The sequence below is a fragment of the Anoplopoma fimbria genome, chromosome 15 (genome assembly GCF_027596085.1).
Source record: "Anoplopoma fimbria isolate UVic2021 breed Golden Eagle Sablefish chromosome 15, Afim_UVic_2022, whole genome shotgun sequence".
NCBI classification, from domain to species: Eukaryota; Metazoa; Chordata; class Actinopteri; order Perciformes; family Anoplopomatidae; genus Anoplopoma; species Anoplopoma fimbria.
In genome coordinates, this window is record NC_072463.1 from 12,955,717 (window position 1) to 12,977,038 (window position 21,322).

General features: G+C 41.1%; 1 protein-coding gene across 1 annotated transcript; it reads right to left on the minus strand.

Annotated features, from left to right (window-relative positions):
* Positions 1–8,974: 8,974 nt before the first annotated feature.
* Positions 8,975–19,539, minus strand: kcnk5a (potassium channel, subfamily K, member 5a). Its single transcript, XM_054613957.1, has 5 exons — positions 18,926–19,539; positions 11,457–11,568; positions 10,686–10,852; positions 10,394–10,562; positions 8,975–10,293 (listed from the first exon to the last, which is right to left on the minus strand). Exons 1-5 carry the CDS (start codon positions 19,109–19,111, stop codon positions 9,350–9,352), a joined length of 1,578 nt encoding a protein of 525 aa, XP_054469932.1. The 5' UTR covers positions 19,112–19,539; the 3' UTR covers positions 8,975–9,349.
* Between the last annotated feature and the right edge of the window lie 1,783 nt (positions 19,540–21,322).

The window sequence follows — 21,322 nt, forward strand, 5'->3', positions numbered from 1 at the left end:
GTCTTGTGGTTGTTTTGTATTTTGGTCTTTTGAAGCAACTGCAAGAAATCAGTACTTAATCGTCACGTTTTCTTTTTTAATCCAGTGACTGACATAAAAACTGCCAATGTTTTCGAATGAATATCGTCTTCCTATGATATTGTAGCATCTGGAAATGTTTGAATATAATACAGTTATCCCCAGCAATAACATTTTAATTTATTCTACTATTACACAAAACAAACAAAGAAATGCAAGCCAAATTGCCGACAGTAAGTGTTTTTCCGGGGAAGATTTATTTATTTTAATGATCCTACTTACTGGCCAAGTGTACAGGTCATGTCCTATTTACTCTGTCTGTCTTGTTGCCCTACATTTTTTGATTGATTACCTTCCTTTGCTCTATGAAGTTAAAGGTTCAGTGTGAATGTTCTAAGGGCCAGTAAAAAATATTCAGTTCTTTCAAAGTAGCTTGTGACCGTAGGACTCTCTTGACCCCACACAGAGTATCATGTTGGTGGAGTCTTGCAGGGTCAGAGGTCAAGGTTACTACTTTCTCGCCTCTGTGAACACACCTTAATGCCTGCAGTCAACATGACCAGCTGTTAGTGGCATTGTTCAACGCTGCTCAGTGTCTTTCTTTCCCATCCTCTACTTTGCTCTTTAAAAAGAAACAGGCATTTTGCCAATATACTTCCTGCATTCTTATGAAGAATCCCACCTAGCTCTCACACCCAAAACACACGCACACAAGCACACAAACACACAAACGTACAGTAAACACACAATTACAAATTCATCTCTGGGGGGTGTCCAAAAGTTTCCGGTCCGGAAGGCCGGACACAGAAACTCAGGAAACAATTGGGTGTCAGAGAGGTCCTGTGCCATTGCTTATTGCGCTGTTGTTGCGTCGGCTGTTTCACAGTCAAGAGAAAACAACTCTCCATCTGGTTCCCCCTCTTCCTTTGTTGACAAGGAAGTGAGCTGGCATCCCTCTGTCCCAAGACGGCCGTGTTGTTGATACACAAAGATAGATGGCATTGATTTATTCAGACACTCGTAAGAATAGGTCCCTCCAGTCAGACCTAGGGCACTCTGAGGACTGTTTTGTGTCGCTTGATTCTTGGAATTTATTCAAAGAAACAATTGAGTTCCGCTTACGTCATATGATGCCATTGACATCCATATGGTGGAATTAGAGTAAATTGAATTAAGAAGATTTTAATTTTCTTTTATTGTCATCTGAGACACAATAATGGCTTATATTAAAGCTATGTGGCGGCTGTATGCTCTGACTTTGAGTGTGCTTGCAGTCCAGTCTTGAACGCTTCCTTGCTGTAATCACTTCACAAGTACACTCAACATCTGGGAAACACAAACTCTAAAGGAAGTGGTGCAGTGTGAAAGACGGAGGCCGGCACGCTGGCTGGTTTCAGGAACCCCTTGTGTAATCTGACTCTTTAAATGAGGGGTACACGAATGCACGCCCACGCAGTCTGAACACCTACAGGTCATCGAGAGTGAAAAGTAGGCATCATGTCTTAAACCTGTGGAAGATATTCAATATTCTTAGTATAATGTGGCAAAGTAATGCGCGTGCTTTGGCACGTGGTGGCTGGCTGTGTTATGCCATTCAACATATCGGTGCAAAATTTCTGCAGCTCATCGCACCAACGGTTCATATTCCGCTCTGCTTTTTACATTTGGTGTAAATCCTAGTCCTTTTGCATTCTTACATGTAAACATTGTTGATTTATCCCACTATTTTATATTAATAGTGGGTGGTTAACAGGGCTGCTGGGAAGGGTACATTATATTTCCATAACTGTTTAGCATAAAATTAAATCAAGGTCTAAAGGCAACTTCCCCAAAGTCCTTTTACTATGTCTCTTGTGTGCACTTTACTCTATGCTGCTGCAAATTTCCCCGCTGAGGGACTTATCTTCTCTTATCTTATATTGGTATTCTTTGAAACTGAAAAGGTTGTATGAAAATGCATCTTGCAGAAATGTGCTCATTTAATGTATATATATTGCAATCAGCAATTCAAGATGTGTTACATTTATTATGTGTGTTAGGGCAGTTAAGACAGTAATATAGATCCAAAGATCAAACAGTCATGTGGTTACTCTTTTATGACAAATAAAGTCTGTTCTCTGAACTTGTCTGCAGGGAAGTGTCTAGGTTTTTTCAATAACAATACGTAGCCAGCTGATGTTTCTGCTTAGTTTTACTGTAAGTTTTTCAACGTTTCGTGTGGTTTTGGTGCAAGTTTCCAGATCCTATCAAGTAGTAAGGGAGTCAACAAACAGAAAAGGAGGCTAGTGTCTCAGATGAACAATCATCGCCTGATCTCTTGTCCTCATCTCATCTTGCTCTGAAATCCCCTAACCAAACACAATCATCACTGCTGACGTGATAAAATGTACGAAGCTTAAGTGCTGTGAAACTGAAGACACGAGACTCTCTGATCCCCCCACCTGAGGTGATGGCAAAATGAGCACGAGGGCATTCGCAACCATGAGATAAGTATTAAATATACTGTAATCCCTTTCTTTTGAGCTAACTAACAGGCAACATCGACTCTGAATCATCCCTTTGAGTGCTGTCACAGAGGCTAGTCCAACAACCAAATGCCAATTTTCACTGTCCCCGAGGCGTCTCCCAAATTGCATTTGGTGATGTGTTTTTGATGATGAGACTAGCCATTCACGCCCACTTGTCCACAGCTGCAATGTGACATTTGGCACGTACTGTAGTGCATGTCTAGCACCTCCCGTGTGTCGTGGAACTGATCCTTGCTGGACAAGCATAATATAAAATTTGCTTTAAAGTTCACAGTGTAATGATTTTTTTCAGATTGACACCCAATTGTCTCGATGTTATTTCAGACGCATTTTGTGGTTTATTAAAACTTTCAAAGGAATATCATGTTGCCCAAAGTCAAATTTAATTAAAACAAATTATGAAGTAAGTACTCCGAAAAGGGGTGGGATATTTTTCCGTCCTCAGCTTTTCAACTCAGACACAATAATTAGAGGCCCTGTAAACTTATTTTTGTGTTTTGAGTTATGTAGTCCTACATGAACACTAATTTAGCTGCCGAGGTTCAAATAGTTTGGGTTGTTTCAATTGAAAGATTTGATTTGGTCTGTGCTCTTCTCAATGCTTAGAGATGGGTGGGGTTGGAGGGCCTTGGTAACCGTGGTTACTGCGTAAGCAACGTAACCGCAACGTCCCCGGTTCTAATTCCAACCGTGGGACCTGTCTCTCGCTCCGATCATCATTTACACCTCCAGCAGTCACGGAGCAGCATTACCATTCCTGTTGAGTAGTGTGTCTGTTCTCCTGCCAACGAACAGCAGCACGTGTCAATATCTCGTCGTTACATGCATACAGTCTTTTCAACATAAACTTCTGTCTTCACACAAAACACTTTGGTTAGGTTAAGGCAACATAATTACTCGGTTAGGTTTAGGGAAAGATTGTATTTTGTGTTAAAATAACTACAGTAAGTACGGAAGTCTCTCTTTTAGCTCATTTTCTCTACCGACTCCAGAGGGAGATATCTGGGTTTTCTAGCTGCAAGATGCTCCACTGTGCTCACTAGCTTACGGTGTCTGCCCTGATCCAATCACATCAGTTTACAAAACAATTTTAATGCTGATTTATTAGAACTGTAGCTCAGAGGAAGAGGCACCAACCAAGAGCTGCCCCATAACCGGCTTGAGTCCGGCCGAGGACCTTTTTTTTTTTTTAAATCTCTCTAATTATCTCATTACTGTCTCAATGTAATAAAAAGCCCACAAATACGCTTACAACCTGTTAACTTTTGGATAATTAAACAACAGTGGCCTCAGTATTCATAGTCATTTGTGCGTTCTGGATCACACTGCAGGGTGAGGAACGTGAAGATATGAAAGGGGGTTGATTTATGTTGTGCCTGGGATCCCACAGTAACAGGAGACATTTTGGTTTCCACCGGAGTCAGCATATTTCCAGAGTCAGCCCTCTCTTTACTTTGGTTCAGTAATCATCATCAGTTAAGTTAACATTTATAAGGGCGAAGGTTCTCTCGCACCACCCATTCTAGTGAAACATTGATGGTGAAAATGCAATGAAACATTGTTCCACTGCAGATTTTTAAACTGTGCCATCAGACTGGGAGGCAATAACAGCGTATCTCAGAAAGTTATAAAAAATATCAATGCGCTGCTGTCTCATTTCAGATTTTTTCTAAATGTTAACGTTTTTTATGAATTTAATTCCGTCACTTTTAGTGGAACCAGGGTTATTCTGCTGAATCTATTCAGGCATTGGCGTTCATTTTTAGCCTGTGCCAACAACAGCAACTTGTTATGCAAAAGCTAATCTCAAATCTTTGTGGCATATCAGCATATGTCCACAGCCTGGCTCCATCGGCTCCATGCTTATTAAAATCCACCCGTATTCCAATCATCAACTGATACTCAAACATAAACAAGCACATATAAATGTTCAGGGTTTGTGTAGAATGCTAAACTCGTTATTTATTTTTCAGAGTCGTTATTATGGTTTGCATATCAGCTTTTCTGCTCCTTTTGCAGTGTGGTTCACTTGTCCTAGAGCATGACCTTGATGTTTGTGTGCATAATGAGTAATGCCAGGTGTCCCTTGGATAAAAAACGGGAATACACAATGCAAATTTTCCACAAGAAGTTCACAGGTAGATCACACTTGTTTTACAAGTTCTCAATTTAACTTTGAATTTACTCTGAGGCAATAATACAGGTTTGACTGTGCAACAAGGATACATATTGAATACTAAAGGAGGAAGTAGGAAGGAAAGACACCTGTGTGTGTGTGTGTGTGTGTGTGTGTGTGTGTGTGTGTGTGTGTGTGTGTGTGTGTGTGTGTGTGTGTGTGTGTGTGTGTGTGTGTGTGTGTGTGTGTGTGTGTGTGAGTGTGTGAGTGTGTGTGTGTGTGTGTGTGTGTGTGTGTGTGTGTGTGTGTGTGTGTGTGTGTGTGTGTGTGTGTATCCAATGTCCCACCACACATGGCAGGGTGTTTGCAAATACACAACAGGGGGGGATTCAGTTTCTGTTGTGGCTTTTCAGGCACACATATGGTTGGGAATGATTGATGAAGCATTTTCTTTCTCCTTTTGGATGTCGACACTAAAGCTTCCTTCTAAGGAGTGATCTGATATATCCCATGCTCAAGGGGGTTAGAGATCAATTAAGCACAAAATAATCCCTTTATATATCCCTTTTTTTTCCTGAAGAATGTTTTTGTATTAATTTGGTGGATCAATTTTGGATCTTGATAAAGATATCTTACAGTGCCAGTGAATGGGTGAACAGCAGATGTTTATTTGGATCACAGCGTTTGTTACTTTCCAAAATGAAACAGCAAAAGGTTATTCTTAAGGTGATCATCCTCGATATTAACAGTCACATGTCTCAGAGCTCTGAGCTCTGAAGTTTGTTTAAATATAGGTTTTGAATATTTCATGCTGCGCTAGGCAATTTGGCGTGCTGGCAACTTCAAATTTGTTTATTTAAAGTTACTGCGAGGAACTTTTAAGTGGTTAAATATTAAATATGGATGCCCTTTAATGACATACATAAGTAAACTAGAACATTAACTTAAAGTCATTCCCGCTTTTGACCGCACGGAAACATAAAAAAACTAAACAAAATGAAAGCTCCTTATTCAAAGTATTTATGGTCAGAAATTATGTAAGGCAATGGTAATAAACCAAATGTTCTTTGATTTTGTTTGAATTCATTTTTCCATGTGTGATAAAGTCTCAATACCAGAATTTATTCGGATGAATATCGACCAGCTACAGTGTTTACATTTTCCCTTTTCTGCTTTATCAACCTTTAAGTAGCTTTGTAACTGTAAATGTTTTTAAGTTTTTTCTTAAATGATCTATTTTATGGTTCAGAGTTTACTGACAGGCAACGCTAGAGTCACTGATTTCACCTTTCCCCCCATACCTACCTCCGATAAATTAAGAGATCAACTCGCACCAGCTGAAGAGATCCCATATTTGAGCCACCACCAAAGGGCGCAAGCTCCTTTAGAACCCCCTTGGAGAGAATGTTGCCTGCAGGTTCAGGTGGCCTGGAACACGGATGGCTCTAAGAGACAGGAAATGAACACTTACCAACATCAGAAGGAGACAGCTCCAGCAGGGGAAGCAAACGGGTCACTCCCTGCTTGTTTATGTAGGACACAAATATTGTCTTGTCCTTTCCGATTAGAACACACCGGCCCGTCTGAAGTGGACCAAAAATGCTTTAGAGCTAAGAAAGCTATTAGTAGCTCATCTGGTTGTTGACACCACTTGGAGAAAAAGACTCAGTAAACAGCTGTGCCGCTACCTGCTCCCTGGAGCCCGCAATCACAGCCCAACTGTCTAGATGCAAGCACCAGATATTAGCAGGCTGTCTTTGAAAGCAAACCTTAAAGACTGCATGTTATCCGCATTATTGCTACCTGAAAGTAAGCGTCTGTGAGATCAATAGTTGTAAACCAAGCCCTCTAGCCAGTTGGGCTCAGTAGCTGTGTGACTGCTATCATTTGTAACTTATATGATCAGAGGTATTTGTTTAACACTTTGAAGGTCCAGAACAGGATGCAGACCCAACATTTTCTTTGGAATAATGAAATAACGGCTGTACCAACCATTGTCTGCCTGCAAAGCTCAACCCCGAGACAAAATCTGGTATCATGGGCCGGCGGTCCTGGCTCGAGGGCTTAATGGTCTAACAAGAAAGCCTCCTCTTCTCCGTGCATGTCCAAACCGACGTCCAGCACATCATCGTGGCTCATGGAGGGTTCCATCTCAACCATGGCCGTCCCCTCCATGTACTCCCCAAGTTCCACCCCATTACCCATGAGTACTTCAACCAAAAGAAGCTCCTCGCCTTTGAACTCAGAGAAAGATCATTCAGAATACAAGTATGAACCTGAAAATGAGCATATGTCCCCATTAATTCAGTTTCATCAGTTACCTTTTTTCCCCCTTCAGCTACTTGGATACAAAACAAGAAAACTAACACAAATATTTTAACTGGGCTGAAGGGCTAGTCAATGTCTTTATGAAACAAGTGGAGCCACACCAGAACTATAATAAAAAGACAAATTAAATGCAGATATCCTGACACGTCTGCAGTCTGTGTGAGTCTGCAGCGTACTACTTTTAATATAATGTAAGGATCACATAAACGCTCAAGTTTTATTAAATGTTTATTAACATAAAATATACAGTTTTGTTTGGAATTCACATGCAAACTTTTACAAACATGAATAATTTAATCATTTAAAAAGAAAACAACAAAAAAAACGAAAAGACACAACTTTACTGGAGTTTTTACACAATGGAGCAACAATAAAAAAAAAAAGCTTGGGGCAGTGGGTTAAACCAACCTAACCTGTTCTTAGTTAAAGATCTAGAGACGAGCTTGAAATTCTGTCCGGACAAGTACCATAGAACAATGTGATGTACTGTACAACAAAGCCGAACAGATCACTGAAAACCAGTGAAAATGAGAGAAAGACAGAGGAATGCTATAGATTAAAGTCATGACCCTGTGACAAAATACATGAGGGGGGGAATAAAACCCCCGTGTGAAATATATAATGACTCACTGAGAAGATTACAAGTACATTCAACAGATGTTACATTGTACTGGGTATCCCTGCTTTGCAGTGGATTTAAGGCCTATATTTACAGTATATTAACCATGAGGAGTTCTGAATTCAAATGAGCATAGAGTGACACTGCCATCTAAATAATTACTGTAATACTGTTTCAAGTTTTTGTGTGCAAGTTAACGTGTGCAAAAGGCAGCAGGTGAGAAGAGCGGCTAAGGGCCCTTTCAAAAGTCAGACTGTGAAAAGAAATGGACATTATATTTTGATCCCTCCAGTTTACGGTTTTGTGTACACATGAAACAACGGGGACATACTATACAGTAATTGAGAGCACCGATACTGTTGTCTTAACGTCTCATGACTGAAACATACGTCAAGAGAACATTGATCTGTCATGAGTTAGCCTTGGCTTAACATCGTCATATGCGGCATTTCTGTCTTTCATGCCAGTGCGAGCCCCCAAAGGCAAACATGAGCTGCAAGGCCATGGCCTCTCCTCAGCAGAGCTGTGTTTGTGGCTACCGACGGGCTTCCAGCCAGTATTTACATGACAAATACAATGAAGCGAAAGGGTGCTAAAGGGACACCAAGAGAGAATATTGCCACGGTTAGATGGCACCGGAGCCACAGATCGGCACTTAAAACGTTAACAGCAAAGCAACAATACAAGTTTGTGTTCACTGAAGCAATTTTAGGGTATTCTGCTAGGCGTTAACTGTGCATACTGTCACAATGAGGGGATCATTTCCAAAGCAGTTCTTTTTTTTGTTTTACAGCGGTCAAAGAGGTTTGGAACAAAAAAAGGCAAACAAATCCTAGTTTAGAGTGTCTCTCTGGCAGGACATTCAGATTTGCCATTAATGCCTCTCTGTTCATAAAATGTATGATGTTCCTTTCCAAGTTTATTCAGTTTGTTCTAGACACCCAGACGTTGCTATGCTTCACTTTTAAACTCTAGTGCAGTCACAATTCTATTGCTTACAGTCAAAATAAACAGAAATCTCAGACACAACTAGGCAGCAAGGACTTCACAAAAGAAACAAGTGACATACCAAAGAGAAAAAAAAAAAAGGAGAATTGGCCCTTAACCTCCTTCATTTTCTGTAAGGACAACTGTTTGGCTCAGGTTTTAAAAAGAAAGTCTGCACTGAAACGGACTTTGAACTGTCCTTATTTGGTGGAATTGTGCAATGGGAGATATAAACCCATGCAGCCATTGAATAAAAGCTACTATGTCCTTCATTTTAATAAATATTATAAAAACACCAATATGGTGAATATGCATAGAAGAAACTATGGGGAATCTAATACATTTCCACATATCAGCCTATGAGTAAAAAAAAAAAAAAAAAAAAAAGCACTCATGGTAAATAGTTCTTGTTTGAACATTACAATGAACGTGTGGCATTTAGTTTCTCAAACCATATAAAAAGACATAAATAGAGTAGATGTACTCATGGGGTAAATGTCACGCTCTGTCGTCCATATAAGGGTTAATAGGAACAGTCAACGTGATGGGGATTTCCGTTTCTCGGCTATGAACAGAACATTTCATAGAAATTTGATCTTGGCTTTGCAGTCATTATCAGTCCCCCAAATGTGCAATGGGACTTCTGATATGCATTCAGACAGTTCACATTAGAATACTTCAATGCCAACCAATTCAGCAATAGAGGAGCAGGAAGGTGTGTTGACTTTAGACAGTTCAAGGCTTTGTGATATCTCAGGATTCAGTATTTTCTTCCTTTGAATATTCCTCCACGAGTTTCTCATAGGAGTGGCTGTGTTCTGAACCGTCACTCGTGAACACAGACTCTTCAGATTCAGAACTATGCTCCTCCTTGGAGTTTGTTTCAATGTTTTCATCACAAGTAGTAATGGAGAGTTTAGCTTTAGAATCGTCATCCTCCTCCTCTTCCTCCTCCAAGTTACTGCCGAGAAAGTTCTCCTCGTCTATAAAAGTAATGTTTGCATTTTGGAATGTGAGGGGATGGTACTCCTTTGAGTCCCACGTCCTTCGACCGCCTGCCCCACACTCTCCCACCCCTCCGTTCTCTAGCTCTACGTCCTTGTCAAGTTGGTTCTCATACATTTGGCCCTGGTCGAGTTCTAAATCACCTTCTACTTGGTCCTCTGTTAGCAGCAAACCGCTGTCTGAGCCCAGGAGGTAGTTCTTTGACTTTGAAAAAGCAACAGTGACTCGGTCACTGAAACTATAGCGCCTCTTTTGGCGAGGCGATCGGTCCAGACTAAGGATGGTGTGTCCGTTAAACATGGGAGCATCATTGCAACTCTTGGAACGACCGATATCTTTGGATTTATTTATGGCGTTGGCATTAACACCGTTGTTCCTGCAGTCTTTTTTGGTGCCGATCTGTTTAATCAAGTCATTGTAGCCTTCCTGCTTCTTGGACAGGAAGCCGAAGATGTTTACGTCATTAGGCGTGGGTGGCAGACGAAGGGAAGCCTTGTGAGACTCTTTGTAGTGCCGAAGCTCATCAAGAGATAGCTTGCGCAGCTTGCGGCGTTTCTTCAGTGCCTTGTGTGCTTCAATCACCATCCGCACTTTCCAGTTGAAGAACAAAGAAAGCCATGCCAACCCGAGATAAATCCACACTTCCACAAAGTAACGGTACAGAGTTGGGTATTCTTTATTTGGTTCCACACCTGCAAGGAAAAACAAAACAGTCGACTGTCATTTGAATCCAAAGTTATGGCCTGATTTAATTTAATCAGTTGAATCAAAATCATTTATTTCTCAGCTTACCTGCTACCAAGTCCCCAAAACCAATCGTTGTCAAAGTGACAAATGAGAAGTATAAGCCTTCAATATATGTCCAACCTTCTTGGGACATAAATACAAAGGGTGGAAGGACTAGATGGACCAGCACACCCCAGAGGAGAAATATAGCCGTGCAGGTGAATTGAGCCTTCCTCTGAAAAAAAAAAAAAAAAAAAAAGATAAAAATCATTACTTCAGGCGCAGGTTTTGTGATACCACCAAGAAAGGAAAGCACTTTTTCCAAGAAGTGGAAGAAAAAAAGCTAATTTCAACTTACTAGTGAAAATCCTTTCTTAGTTAGATACTGGCCCAGGTGCTTGGCTCTGCCACCGAAGAACTTTCCCAGCTCACTGATCCAGGTAAGACACAAAGGCACACCAAACAGGCCGTAGAAGATGCAAAATACACGGCCTGCTGACGTTTTAGGGGCAATGTTCCCATATCCTTCAAAAATCAAAAGCAAAATCATGGTGGTTAGGTTTGGGAGGTGTCAACCGACTATTAAGTTTAAGTTGGCTTGATAGGAGGAGATGGAAATAACAAAAACATGCCACCATAATGGGTTGTCTTAATCTTACATTACATTTTACATTACATTACAGTCATTTAGCAGACGCTTTTATCCAAAGCGACTTACAGGAAGTGTATTCAACATAGGTATTCAAGAGAACTACTAGTCACCAGAAGTCATAAGTGCATCTCCTTTCTTAAACAAGCATCTTAAAGCATAAACCAGAGCAAAAGTATAGTGCAGAGGCAAATTACTACGAAAACAATAATTGCAACAAACTAATATGAATACAATAGGTGCTACAAACTAATACGAATAGGATAATCTAAGTCCATCTGCCCTGTACCATTGAACACTTTGGCAAAACAACCAACAGTTGACTGAAATCGACTTTGTCCCAACGAAACAAAGTAAGACATCACAGAGTCTCATTCTCTGAAAAGTCCAAGTAACGTTTGACGTAACAACTAAAAGAACTGCCTCTTTTCTCCCATCAGAACTAGAGCCCTTATTGTTGAACATACCGAAAGTACTTACCGATAGTGGTGATAACAGTGGCCGCAAAGATAACAGCATTTGGCCAGTTCCAGTTGTTGAAGGTCTTGCTGCCAGTTATAGTGACCCCTTGGCCTGCAGCATCAGACACCACCTGAGGACATAGAAGAAACCCATCTGAGTATAAGTTTAATTCCATCTTTAAAAAAATAATTAATGGATGCCAAACAAATTGATAGGTATCAACTGCCAGTCCACAAAACAAAAAGGGTCCAATCTGACTAAAGCGTAGTTTACTCATCGTAGTAAAGCCGTGCGTAAAATGGCGTGGTGCACGTAGGCTCCACAAGTGTCTGCAGCACTTGGTTGTGCACCTCTGAACTTTAGGAACTTGGCCAGTGCAGTAACCAGTACTATCACAAATAGTTCACTGATAAAAGCAGTATTTACATGTCTAGGGATTTTAAAAAGAAGGCCAACTTGCTTTTAAATGCTTTAGGAACAGGAGGTAATAAAAAATCTAGTTTATATTTTGCAGCCAAATCAAATAGTTTACTGGATATTCAACCTTTGTTTCCTTATTATGCATGTAATACCTAACTTTTCTCTCTACAGGGCTTGCACAAAGGCAATAAAATTGTTCATGAATGTGAGATATGGGTTTACAGTTCATTACAATCCCTCCTCGAAATTCTGGAGAATAGTTTATGGCTTTTTTGACGGTTACACCTACAGTCTATGGGCATATCTATGAGTTACACTCGTATTCTTCACAGTTCATTTTGTTTGCACTCTCTGGCGCATAGACTAGAGTATAAATGCCTCCCATCATGCTCGGAGCTGCTCACCATCTGTGGAAGTTTGCACTAAGGCGCAAAGCACAAATATAAACAGAGCTTAATCTTAAGGAAGAACCGAAGTTTGTTGTGTGTAAGCCCCAATTCTTCCACCACATCCTTCCTGTGATATGTAGATGCTATCTCCAGTAGGACTGATGAGGTAAAACGACATCAGCAACCCTTGGGAATCGCCGTCGCCAAGGGGGCTTCATGGTGCCAACTAGCGCTAGCATTGGTAGAGAAACAGGAAGGCCTAACCAGCCATTTCATAATCCCATGATGAGCCGTCGTTTAAATGCTTACTAGTTCACTCCTCAGTGGTTGCTCTTTTTGAAGTTTGTTTATCAAGTCTTTATCAAGATCCAAAATTGATCCACCAAATGAATACAAAAACATTCTTCAGGGGAAAAAAAGGGATTATTTTGTGCTTAATTGATCTCTAACCCCCTTGAGCATGGGATATATCAGATCACTCCTTAGAAGGAAGCTTTAGTGTCGACATCCAAAAGGAGAAAGAAAATGCTTCATCAATCATTCCCAACCATGTGTGTGCCTGAAAAGCCACAACAGAAACTGAATCCCCCCCTGTTGTGTATTTGCAAACACCCTGCCATGTGTGGTGGGACATTGGACACACACACACACACACACACACACACACACACACACACACACACACACACACACACACACACACACACACACACACACACACACACACACACACACACACACACACACACACACACACACACACACACACACACACACACACACACACACACACACACACACACACTTCTTGTCTCCAACTGTGCTTGACGGGGGGCAGGGGTTGGCAAAATTTGCATGAGCCCTTAAGCACTGGAAGATGCTTAGTTCTTTAATAATAACAGGTCTGTGACAGCTCTTCTCTGTAATTAACAACACGAGGGGAGGCCATTCTTTTGTCTGCTGAAACAACACAGTTCCTCCTTCGGGCTTTAGCATGACAGCAAGTGATGTGATGACCAAGTTTGTGTTCCAACCATGGGCAGGAATTAAAGAGTGAAAACAACGGCTGGACAACTGTACCGCTAACGCGCACTTTCACATTCGACAGCCCTCTTGAGTCCACAGCATCTGTAATTACTGGTCACATATTTATGCATGGGTAACCTCGTTATTAACCAAATCTTATTTGGCTGAAGTTGATTATGGCAACCTTTCATACCCCACAACTGCATATCCCCGTTGGCCTAATGAACCAGTAAACACTACAGTTCCTTTTAAATATAAACAGCCTACATGCAAAAAGAAAGACAGAAAATGTTGGGTGCTATTTACCCTCCAACTGTGTACAATCAACCACATCTAACATACAAATAGGAAAGATGTGTTCATCTCAGTAGTAATCTGTTCGATGTTTATTTTAACATCAAATGTTAAATGGTAAAAAAAAACATGACTGAAACAAAAAGCGACACCATAGGGTAGTGATGCACGTACCCAATACAGATATCGGGCCCGCACTGACTCAAATAGCTGGATGCTTTATCAGGGACTATTGGACTGATCTATTAGAAGCAGTTAAATGTTTACATCTGATTACACGCGTGCGTAGCGACTCATGAGTCATCAGCATGCCAGGAGACCGCATAGCTGAGGGAGCCAACAACAAGTACAGCTGTTCAGAGGTATTTCACGCTTGCTGTGCCATGAATTATATGGCTATTTTATGTCTGAACTTAAATGTCCCAGTATATTTTGTTTTACACAGTTAGGAAAGTAGTCTTTAAGTCAGGTCTGATGTTGTCTTACACGTAAAAGAATGAACCCTAGACTCTTCCACACAGTGGGGCATACAGCTAATTAACTAAACACTGTTATCAGATCGGTTCTCAAAAGCCCAGGTGTCTGTTTTGGAACTGAAAAGGTGAGATCAGTCATCACTATCAAAGAAGAGTGAGTCAAACCAAAAGCAGGTCACTTTGGGAACTTGAAAAACAAATGTTTACTCATCAAATCTGCCCACAGTTAAAGGATAAAGGGCATTGCATGTACTGTTGGTTTCAGGCACTGTGGCTGGTACTAATGGAAAGTGATGAGGCGAGTCTCAGAACATGAACGTATATTTAGAAAAACTTTTGGTAAATTCCCCCAAAACAAGCAGCAATTCATTCATTCCTCTGCGTCAGTCAATATGAAATTTTACCCCACGAGCTAAGACTGGAACAGTTGTCGGGTTTTTTGTTTTTTTTTGCTGCGCGGAAAACATCGAAAAAGTGACAATGTTATGTTTGTGAGTCATGTCTGTGGTCTGTGTGCTGGACTCGGCACCGTCCTTATACTGGCATAATGAGGGTGATTTGCACAAGTTCACAGTCTGCCTGAAGAATAAAAAATGCTGAAGTTTGAGATGCACAAAATGCTGATTCGCAGGAAAACAATGAGGGCAGAGTGCAAGCTACATCACGTCGCGCAAATAGAGGACAAGGAACATGACCTTTTAAAAAAAAAAAAAAAAAAAAAAAAAAAGGCAGACTTTAGAGGGTTAGCATGTTAACCGCATCTTTAAATATCCTGCATTGCCACTGTACAGATGCTAGGAAGGAGAAGATCTACTACAGCACTCACTAAGTAAAGAAGTTCAAACATGACTGAACCAGCTGAGCGACGCACAAGGTCCTCAAAAAAGGTTGAAAAGGTCATCTACTGGTCAACTCGTGGTCACTTCAGGTCACAAATAACCCTGAGAACAAGTCAAAAGGAACAAGCAAAGGGGGAGAAGGATCAAAGACACTTTGCGTCACAGTGAGCCTGAAGCAGCTCAGGAGAAGGTTGTTAAACTGGCTTCTTTACGAGCCTGCCCACTGGTCAATTCATGGTAAAGGGGCTGGATGAAGCGTTGAGGAAGAGCCAATTAGAATTGTGGAAGTTTGTTCTCTAAGTGTGTCTTCTGTTACATAAAAAAATGAAAACAATATTAAAATAATCCAGCAATCTTGCTGCTAAACAACTCCGACTGGTGTTTAACAAAACATCAAAGTTGCATTTTGTGCACGACTTCATTGACAGAAAACATAATTGGCAACACTTTTTGGTAATCAATGAATGGTTTCAGTCATTTTTCAAGCAAATTAAGAAAAGGGAAACATTCTCTGCTACCAATGCTTCCAAAACACACAGTCGATCGATTGATTTACTGAAACAACCCATATTTAGAGCAATAATACTTTACTCATTAAGCGTACATATTTTAAGATATAGTGACACTGAAACTGTTGAGCTAACAACAATCTTCAGACATCCGTAACAAAAAAGGATTACACAAAGAAAAAAAAAATCACAATGTGGTGCCTTATGCTGACACACTCTGAAAGGATTAATTTGCTTTAGTGGGTTTGAAAACATTGCCAAACATGCAGGCATCTGCCACCGGCCCACTCTGATAAACAGAGCACAGTAAACGCCACAATGACAAACTCCAACTGTTATCAGGACAGCTGGCGGCCCAGCACACCACCCCAGCACACCACCCCAGCACACCACCCCGGCTCCCACAGCTGCTCGTGGGCAGCATTGACCCCACACTCAGGCTCCTCCATGTCATTACATATTGATTTCTGATACACAGGATAGATGGCTGGCAAACAATGCTTTTGAGAAACAATGCTGAGATTTCATTGTGTACACCAATAAATAAAAATCCACCACAGGGTGTGTGGAGAAAAAAAAGAAAAAGAAAATGGGAGGTTCGAAAAGTTGTGGAATGCCGTCTTATCACCGCAAATTAATGTTAAGAAGAAACCGATGCTGATTAAGAAGAACAGACAACTTGCGTCCATTTAATAGCTTTTTCCTTATTTGAGACATAAAAGCTGTAAAAAAAAATCCCTCAGACAGTGAAAGGATTCTTCCATCTGTTAAGCAGAGCATATTACAGACATTAACAGATTTGTGAGTGGCTGCTTTAATTTTGCACAAGGTTGAAAAACGTACTCATTAACACAACATGTGGTGTTTTTATTCCTCTCTGAATTTCTCTGTCGGCTGATAAACATTTCAAGTTCATTTCTACACTCCAGATCAGTGCTGGTATGCTGAAGTAAATGGTGACATTCTCACATTGTACTGACAATATCCTGCACATGTGGCCTTCTGGCTCTGGACTTAATCAAATTAGGCCTACAAGGCAATAAAGACATCACTGTCTTGTCAACTCATTGCACAAACCTAAACCCATGACATTCAAAATGCATCGATACCTTCTGTGACTTCAGTGTAACTCTCTTTTTATTTACTTTTATAAAAGAGGAATGAAAGACCAGCGGCCCCTGGGCACATGACCATCACCGCAAACAGAGCGCCAATTCTTTGTGCATTTTCAGTCGGACGAAAGGGAGCCGAGTTTCACTGCACGCATGTGACAGCAGACTGTTTTGCAAACTCCGAGCTTTCCAAGGGGAGGCCCACAGAACTTGAGAGCTTGCAACGATTGGTTGAGCGACAGAAGATGTATCGCCAACTGTTTTTAAGTCACTGATTTTTATTTTTATTTTCAGTCAAAAATGCAAGACACAGGCCCCCCCCCAGGTAGGTCACCTAGTAGAGCGGGGGCCCATGCACCACGGCCAAGTCCTCAGAGTCAGACCCGCTGCATCCCCACTCTCTCTCTCTCTCAACAGTTTGGTTGACAAATCACCATCACCAATCAATAATTAGCAGCACAACTTTTTAAGCATGACATCAACATTTCCAATGCCAACAATCCATTATATAAACAGTGGCAGTTCACGCGTGCAATTTGAAACTGTTTAACATTCATTGTTATCTAGAGCTTAATCTTTGCAACAATTCTGCCAGGAGAATAAATACAAGTTGGACAACCTATTATTTTCTTTTTTTTTCCCGCTCTGAGCATTCCCTTCGTATTTGCAGTGGAGCTAATGTGTGCAACCTCGCTGAACTTTTACAACAGCTCCTCAACAGCCAGCATTGATGGACCATAAAATCCAATCTGTAAACTGTGACCACTTCAAGGGTCTTATAGTTAATAGTAAACTCCTTGTTAATAAAACAGCAGAAGACTGACTTTAACGAGAGTGTCGCCATCTCTCGTTAAGACGGCTTATATATTTTAATCGTTGACACGCCGGGCAAAGTTTCCACGATGGAAACCTTGTAGAATCTCTGCTGCTTACGCAAATAAAAGTTGATAAAAGGCAACACAAGGGCAATATATTCTCCTAATATACTGACTCCAAAGCCTTTGCAGCAGGTGTCTCTGCAGACGGAAAAAAAACTACACGTCTAGAATGATAAGATGACAGCACAACTGACACAACTGTGCAACTGGGGGATAAACGGGTAAAGAAGCCAAATGTGTGATTTGACTTTATCTCTTCAAGCTGCCTTGGAGCCCCACAGATGACATGATGTGGCCCTTGTCCCTCAGAGTGGACATGTTTCAGTTTCACAAAGAGTTCAACCACCTCCACAGCCGTATTTTTAACAACCAAAAAAAAAGACTGCATCAAGAGGCGGAATTTGGCCATTACGGGGATTTGGTTGTTACAGACATGCCATGAATGGGGGTGGGGGTGGGGTTGTGGGCATATCCCTTTCAGACCCCCGCACCAAACACAGAAAGGAAAAGCAGAAGGAAGCAGAAGGGGGGGATGGTGCGGATAATAAATCTCCCTAATACTGATGTGGGCCCGTAAAAGGGGGTTAACAGGTTGAGACATGTTTCTGGTCATACTTGAAAGTGCAAAAAGCCCCCAAAAGAAACAAGAAAACCTGAAAGGAACCAGCATCAAGTGTTACTTGTGCAGGAAAAGGATCCCTCTGAGGTGGCATGTTGCATACACACTGCTGTTTACACTGCAAACACATGGATCAAGCCTTCTTTCCTGCACTCTTCTTCTTCTTCTTCTTCGGTGAGGATCTCACCTTCTCGTCGCTCTCACAAACGGGCAGAATCAACGCCGTAAAAGCCTCTTGATATGGAGGATGTGAACAAACAAGATGGCATGGGGTAAACACCTGTGGGGTTGCCGGCTGTGTTTCCTCACTATGTGTTCACACACACTGTGCAGCCACAGAGGTCAACGGCACCGGCTGGGCTACCGGTTAAGGAACTGCCAATTTTAATGACAAAATTGGCAAATGGAACACCATGTTCTGAGGGTTACAGATTGACCCTCAACACCCTGGTATATCACTGTGTATGTCACTGCTCCAGACAGCCTGACGGCCCGTCAAGGTTTACAACAGCCAATCAACTCACCGGGATGATTAACATAATTATCATCCACGAGGAACCTGCCAAAGATAACATTTATGAGGTAATCTGTCACAATCCAAAAGTCACGTTTAATGATAATTGCCTGTGTGACGTTGTTGTAAAGCACCATGAGGAGGTCCACGCACATGGTTCCTCCCTGTGGAACCATGGACTGACAACAAGTCATTTCTTTGGAGTTTTGATATTGTTTTTTGGGGGGGAGAAAGCTTACACAGCAGTTCATGAGTTATCCTAGTCAAGAAAGATGAAGCAATACCAGATTTCATTTAACACTTCATTTTAAATTTCACTTTGGATTACAAAAGGAAACCTGCAGTACAGTTGACAGTAGGATGTGTTTAAATAGAAAAACAAAAAAGAAGTGTTCAGTGGATGATCCATACCTCTAATATTTTGTCCAAATCATCTTTCGTCAGACAGGGATAGTCCTCAAGTATTTTATCCTTCTGGGCACTATACTGCTTTGCAGCCAGCTTCCAATTGGGCTCCTCCAGGACTTGAAAAATTGCAGCCCCAATGGACAGGTAAAAAATAATGGCAGAGGTCAACAAGGGGCCTTTATCTACCATACTTATGTACAATGACTCAACTCTGAGCGCGCGGGACAGGGGGGAGAGAGAGAGAGAGAGAGAGACACACACAGAGAGACACAGAGAGAGAGAGAGAGAGAGAGAGGGAGAGGGGGAGATAACGACAGCACGCGGAGTTATGCGGGACTCATTCTCTGTAAGAACTTTTGGCTCACGAAATGTTTGTCCTTGCGCGCGAGGGCTCTAAAGAAATGCGTGAAACGCGCCGAGGTTGACAGCATTTGGGCTCGAGACATAACAGGGTCAAACGTCGTCATTCAAACAAAACAAAAAAGCGTGAGCTGAGCGCGCGCAGGACCGCAGCTGGAGTAGTATTGTCTGTCCACGTGCGCAGCCGGAGAAACACTGGCTGCTGGAAGTAGTGAGCTGCGAGTGAAGGAGTGAAGGAGTGAGGAAGAGGAAGAGGAGCAGAGATCCGCCCAGAAGCGAGGGGGGGAAGGCTGCACGAGACTTTAACAAAAGCGTCTCAACTAAACTCTGCGTTGAACAATGTCCACCACGTTAATCTTCAGACTAACATTCATTTCATCTAATGTGACAAAGTTGATTTCATTTATTTATTCCCCCCCGAATGCACTTTAAGGAATTCGCTACAAACAAAAGTGTTATAATTAAACAACAAAACTAAGTCATAAAATCATACGTTTTAGCAATTCTGTCTATTCCCTTTTTTTTTTTTTTTTTTACATTTGCATCCGGATTTTTAAGCAACTTCAGAAAATTGTATTAATTCATACAAGTTCCATATTCATTAGAACAAAGCTCTCAGGTTTCTGTGGCACAAACCCCCATTGATTGCATGGACAACCCCAGTCTGACTGACTTTGTTTTCTTGATGTTGTTTGGTGTTATCATTTACTCAAGCACTGCTCCTGGATCTGCTTCTCCCTGCAAAGCATGTAGCTTTCATACTGTTCGCCCGCCTGCAGTCCTGGTGAATCATTGTGAGAATAAAAAGACTTGTATATATCCGGTATATAAGTGAAGTTTATATATGAGTGGACTCTTAAGAGTTTTTTTCAACGGCACTCACATGCCTGCTTCATATGTTGTGAAGCAGGTGTATAGGCTTAATATCTATTTAGGGTGTTTGGTGAGATTAGTGTTCATCAATATGCAGCATTCCCCCCAAGTGGGGTTAAACGACGGTTACTAGTTAGTAGAAGGACAGACACCTAAAGGTAACCCGTGTCAATGTCCACATCTCAACTGCTCTGTTGATTGCTCAAGTGATGTGTTCTGTTTTCTTTGTCGATGCTGTGAGGAGCAAAGATCAGACAAGAGGAACACATGTATTGATTGGTGTTCAAGTAGAACAGATCCTCAGACAGAGATTACACTTTGTTCCCATTCCTTACAGTACAGAGTTGGGCATTGCATGTCATTTGCAAGAAAAATCATGTTGATTTACGTTTCCAAAATGATTGTTTTTGCAAGACCTCAATGTACTTCTGGTCTAACATATCAGTGCAGGTTTGCAAGTGTGTAAGAATTGTTTCACAGTTTGTAGGTGTTTTGTGATTTGTTTTATGGTCCTGCAAGTACAAGTTAAGTATTAACTCAAAAAGCTCATTTTTAGACAAATGCACTTTCACATATTTCTTTCAGCTTTGAAAATGATTTTAAGATCATTTATTTTAAGACATAATTTTGCTTTTCCCTTTACACAAGGGCATTAAATGAAAGGCAATTCACGTCATCGCTATGTTTAAAATGCATTTGGAACTGTATAAAAGATACATTACATTACAGTCATTTAGCAGACGCTTTTATCCAAAGCGACTTACAATCAGATAGAGTCATGTTCACAGGATGTGGTGTGGTAGGAGACTGTACATTTACAGCTCTGTGCAGGTTGTAGTGCAAGTGCTAACCTGTTCTTTTATCAAACCAATTGCTAGGATAGCTAAGACTTGTTGGGTCCCCAGCAAAGAAAACAGAACAAATGTAAAATGTCATGTCATAGAGTACCTTTGACTGAAATTTACGGACAATTGAAATTTTTCAAACACACTTCATAAGCATAAAGAAAATACCTCACCCTAAGTCATACATATCTTTTTACAGTAGTTTTGCAAAAACTACCGTAAATCCAACTCTAAAATTGAAATTGGGGTATTATTGACCAATCAAGTTTGAGTGGGCATGGTTAAATACAGGTAAACAGAGGCCTAATTGTCGTTAGACCGA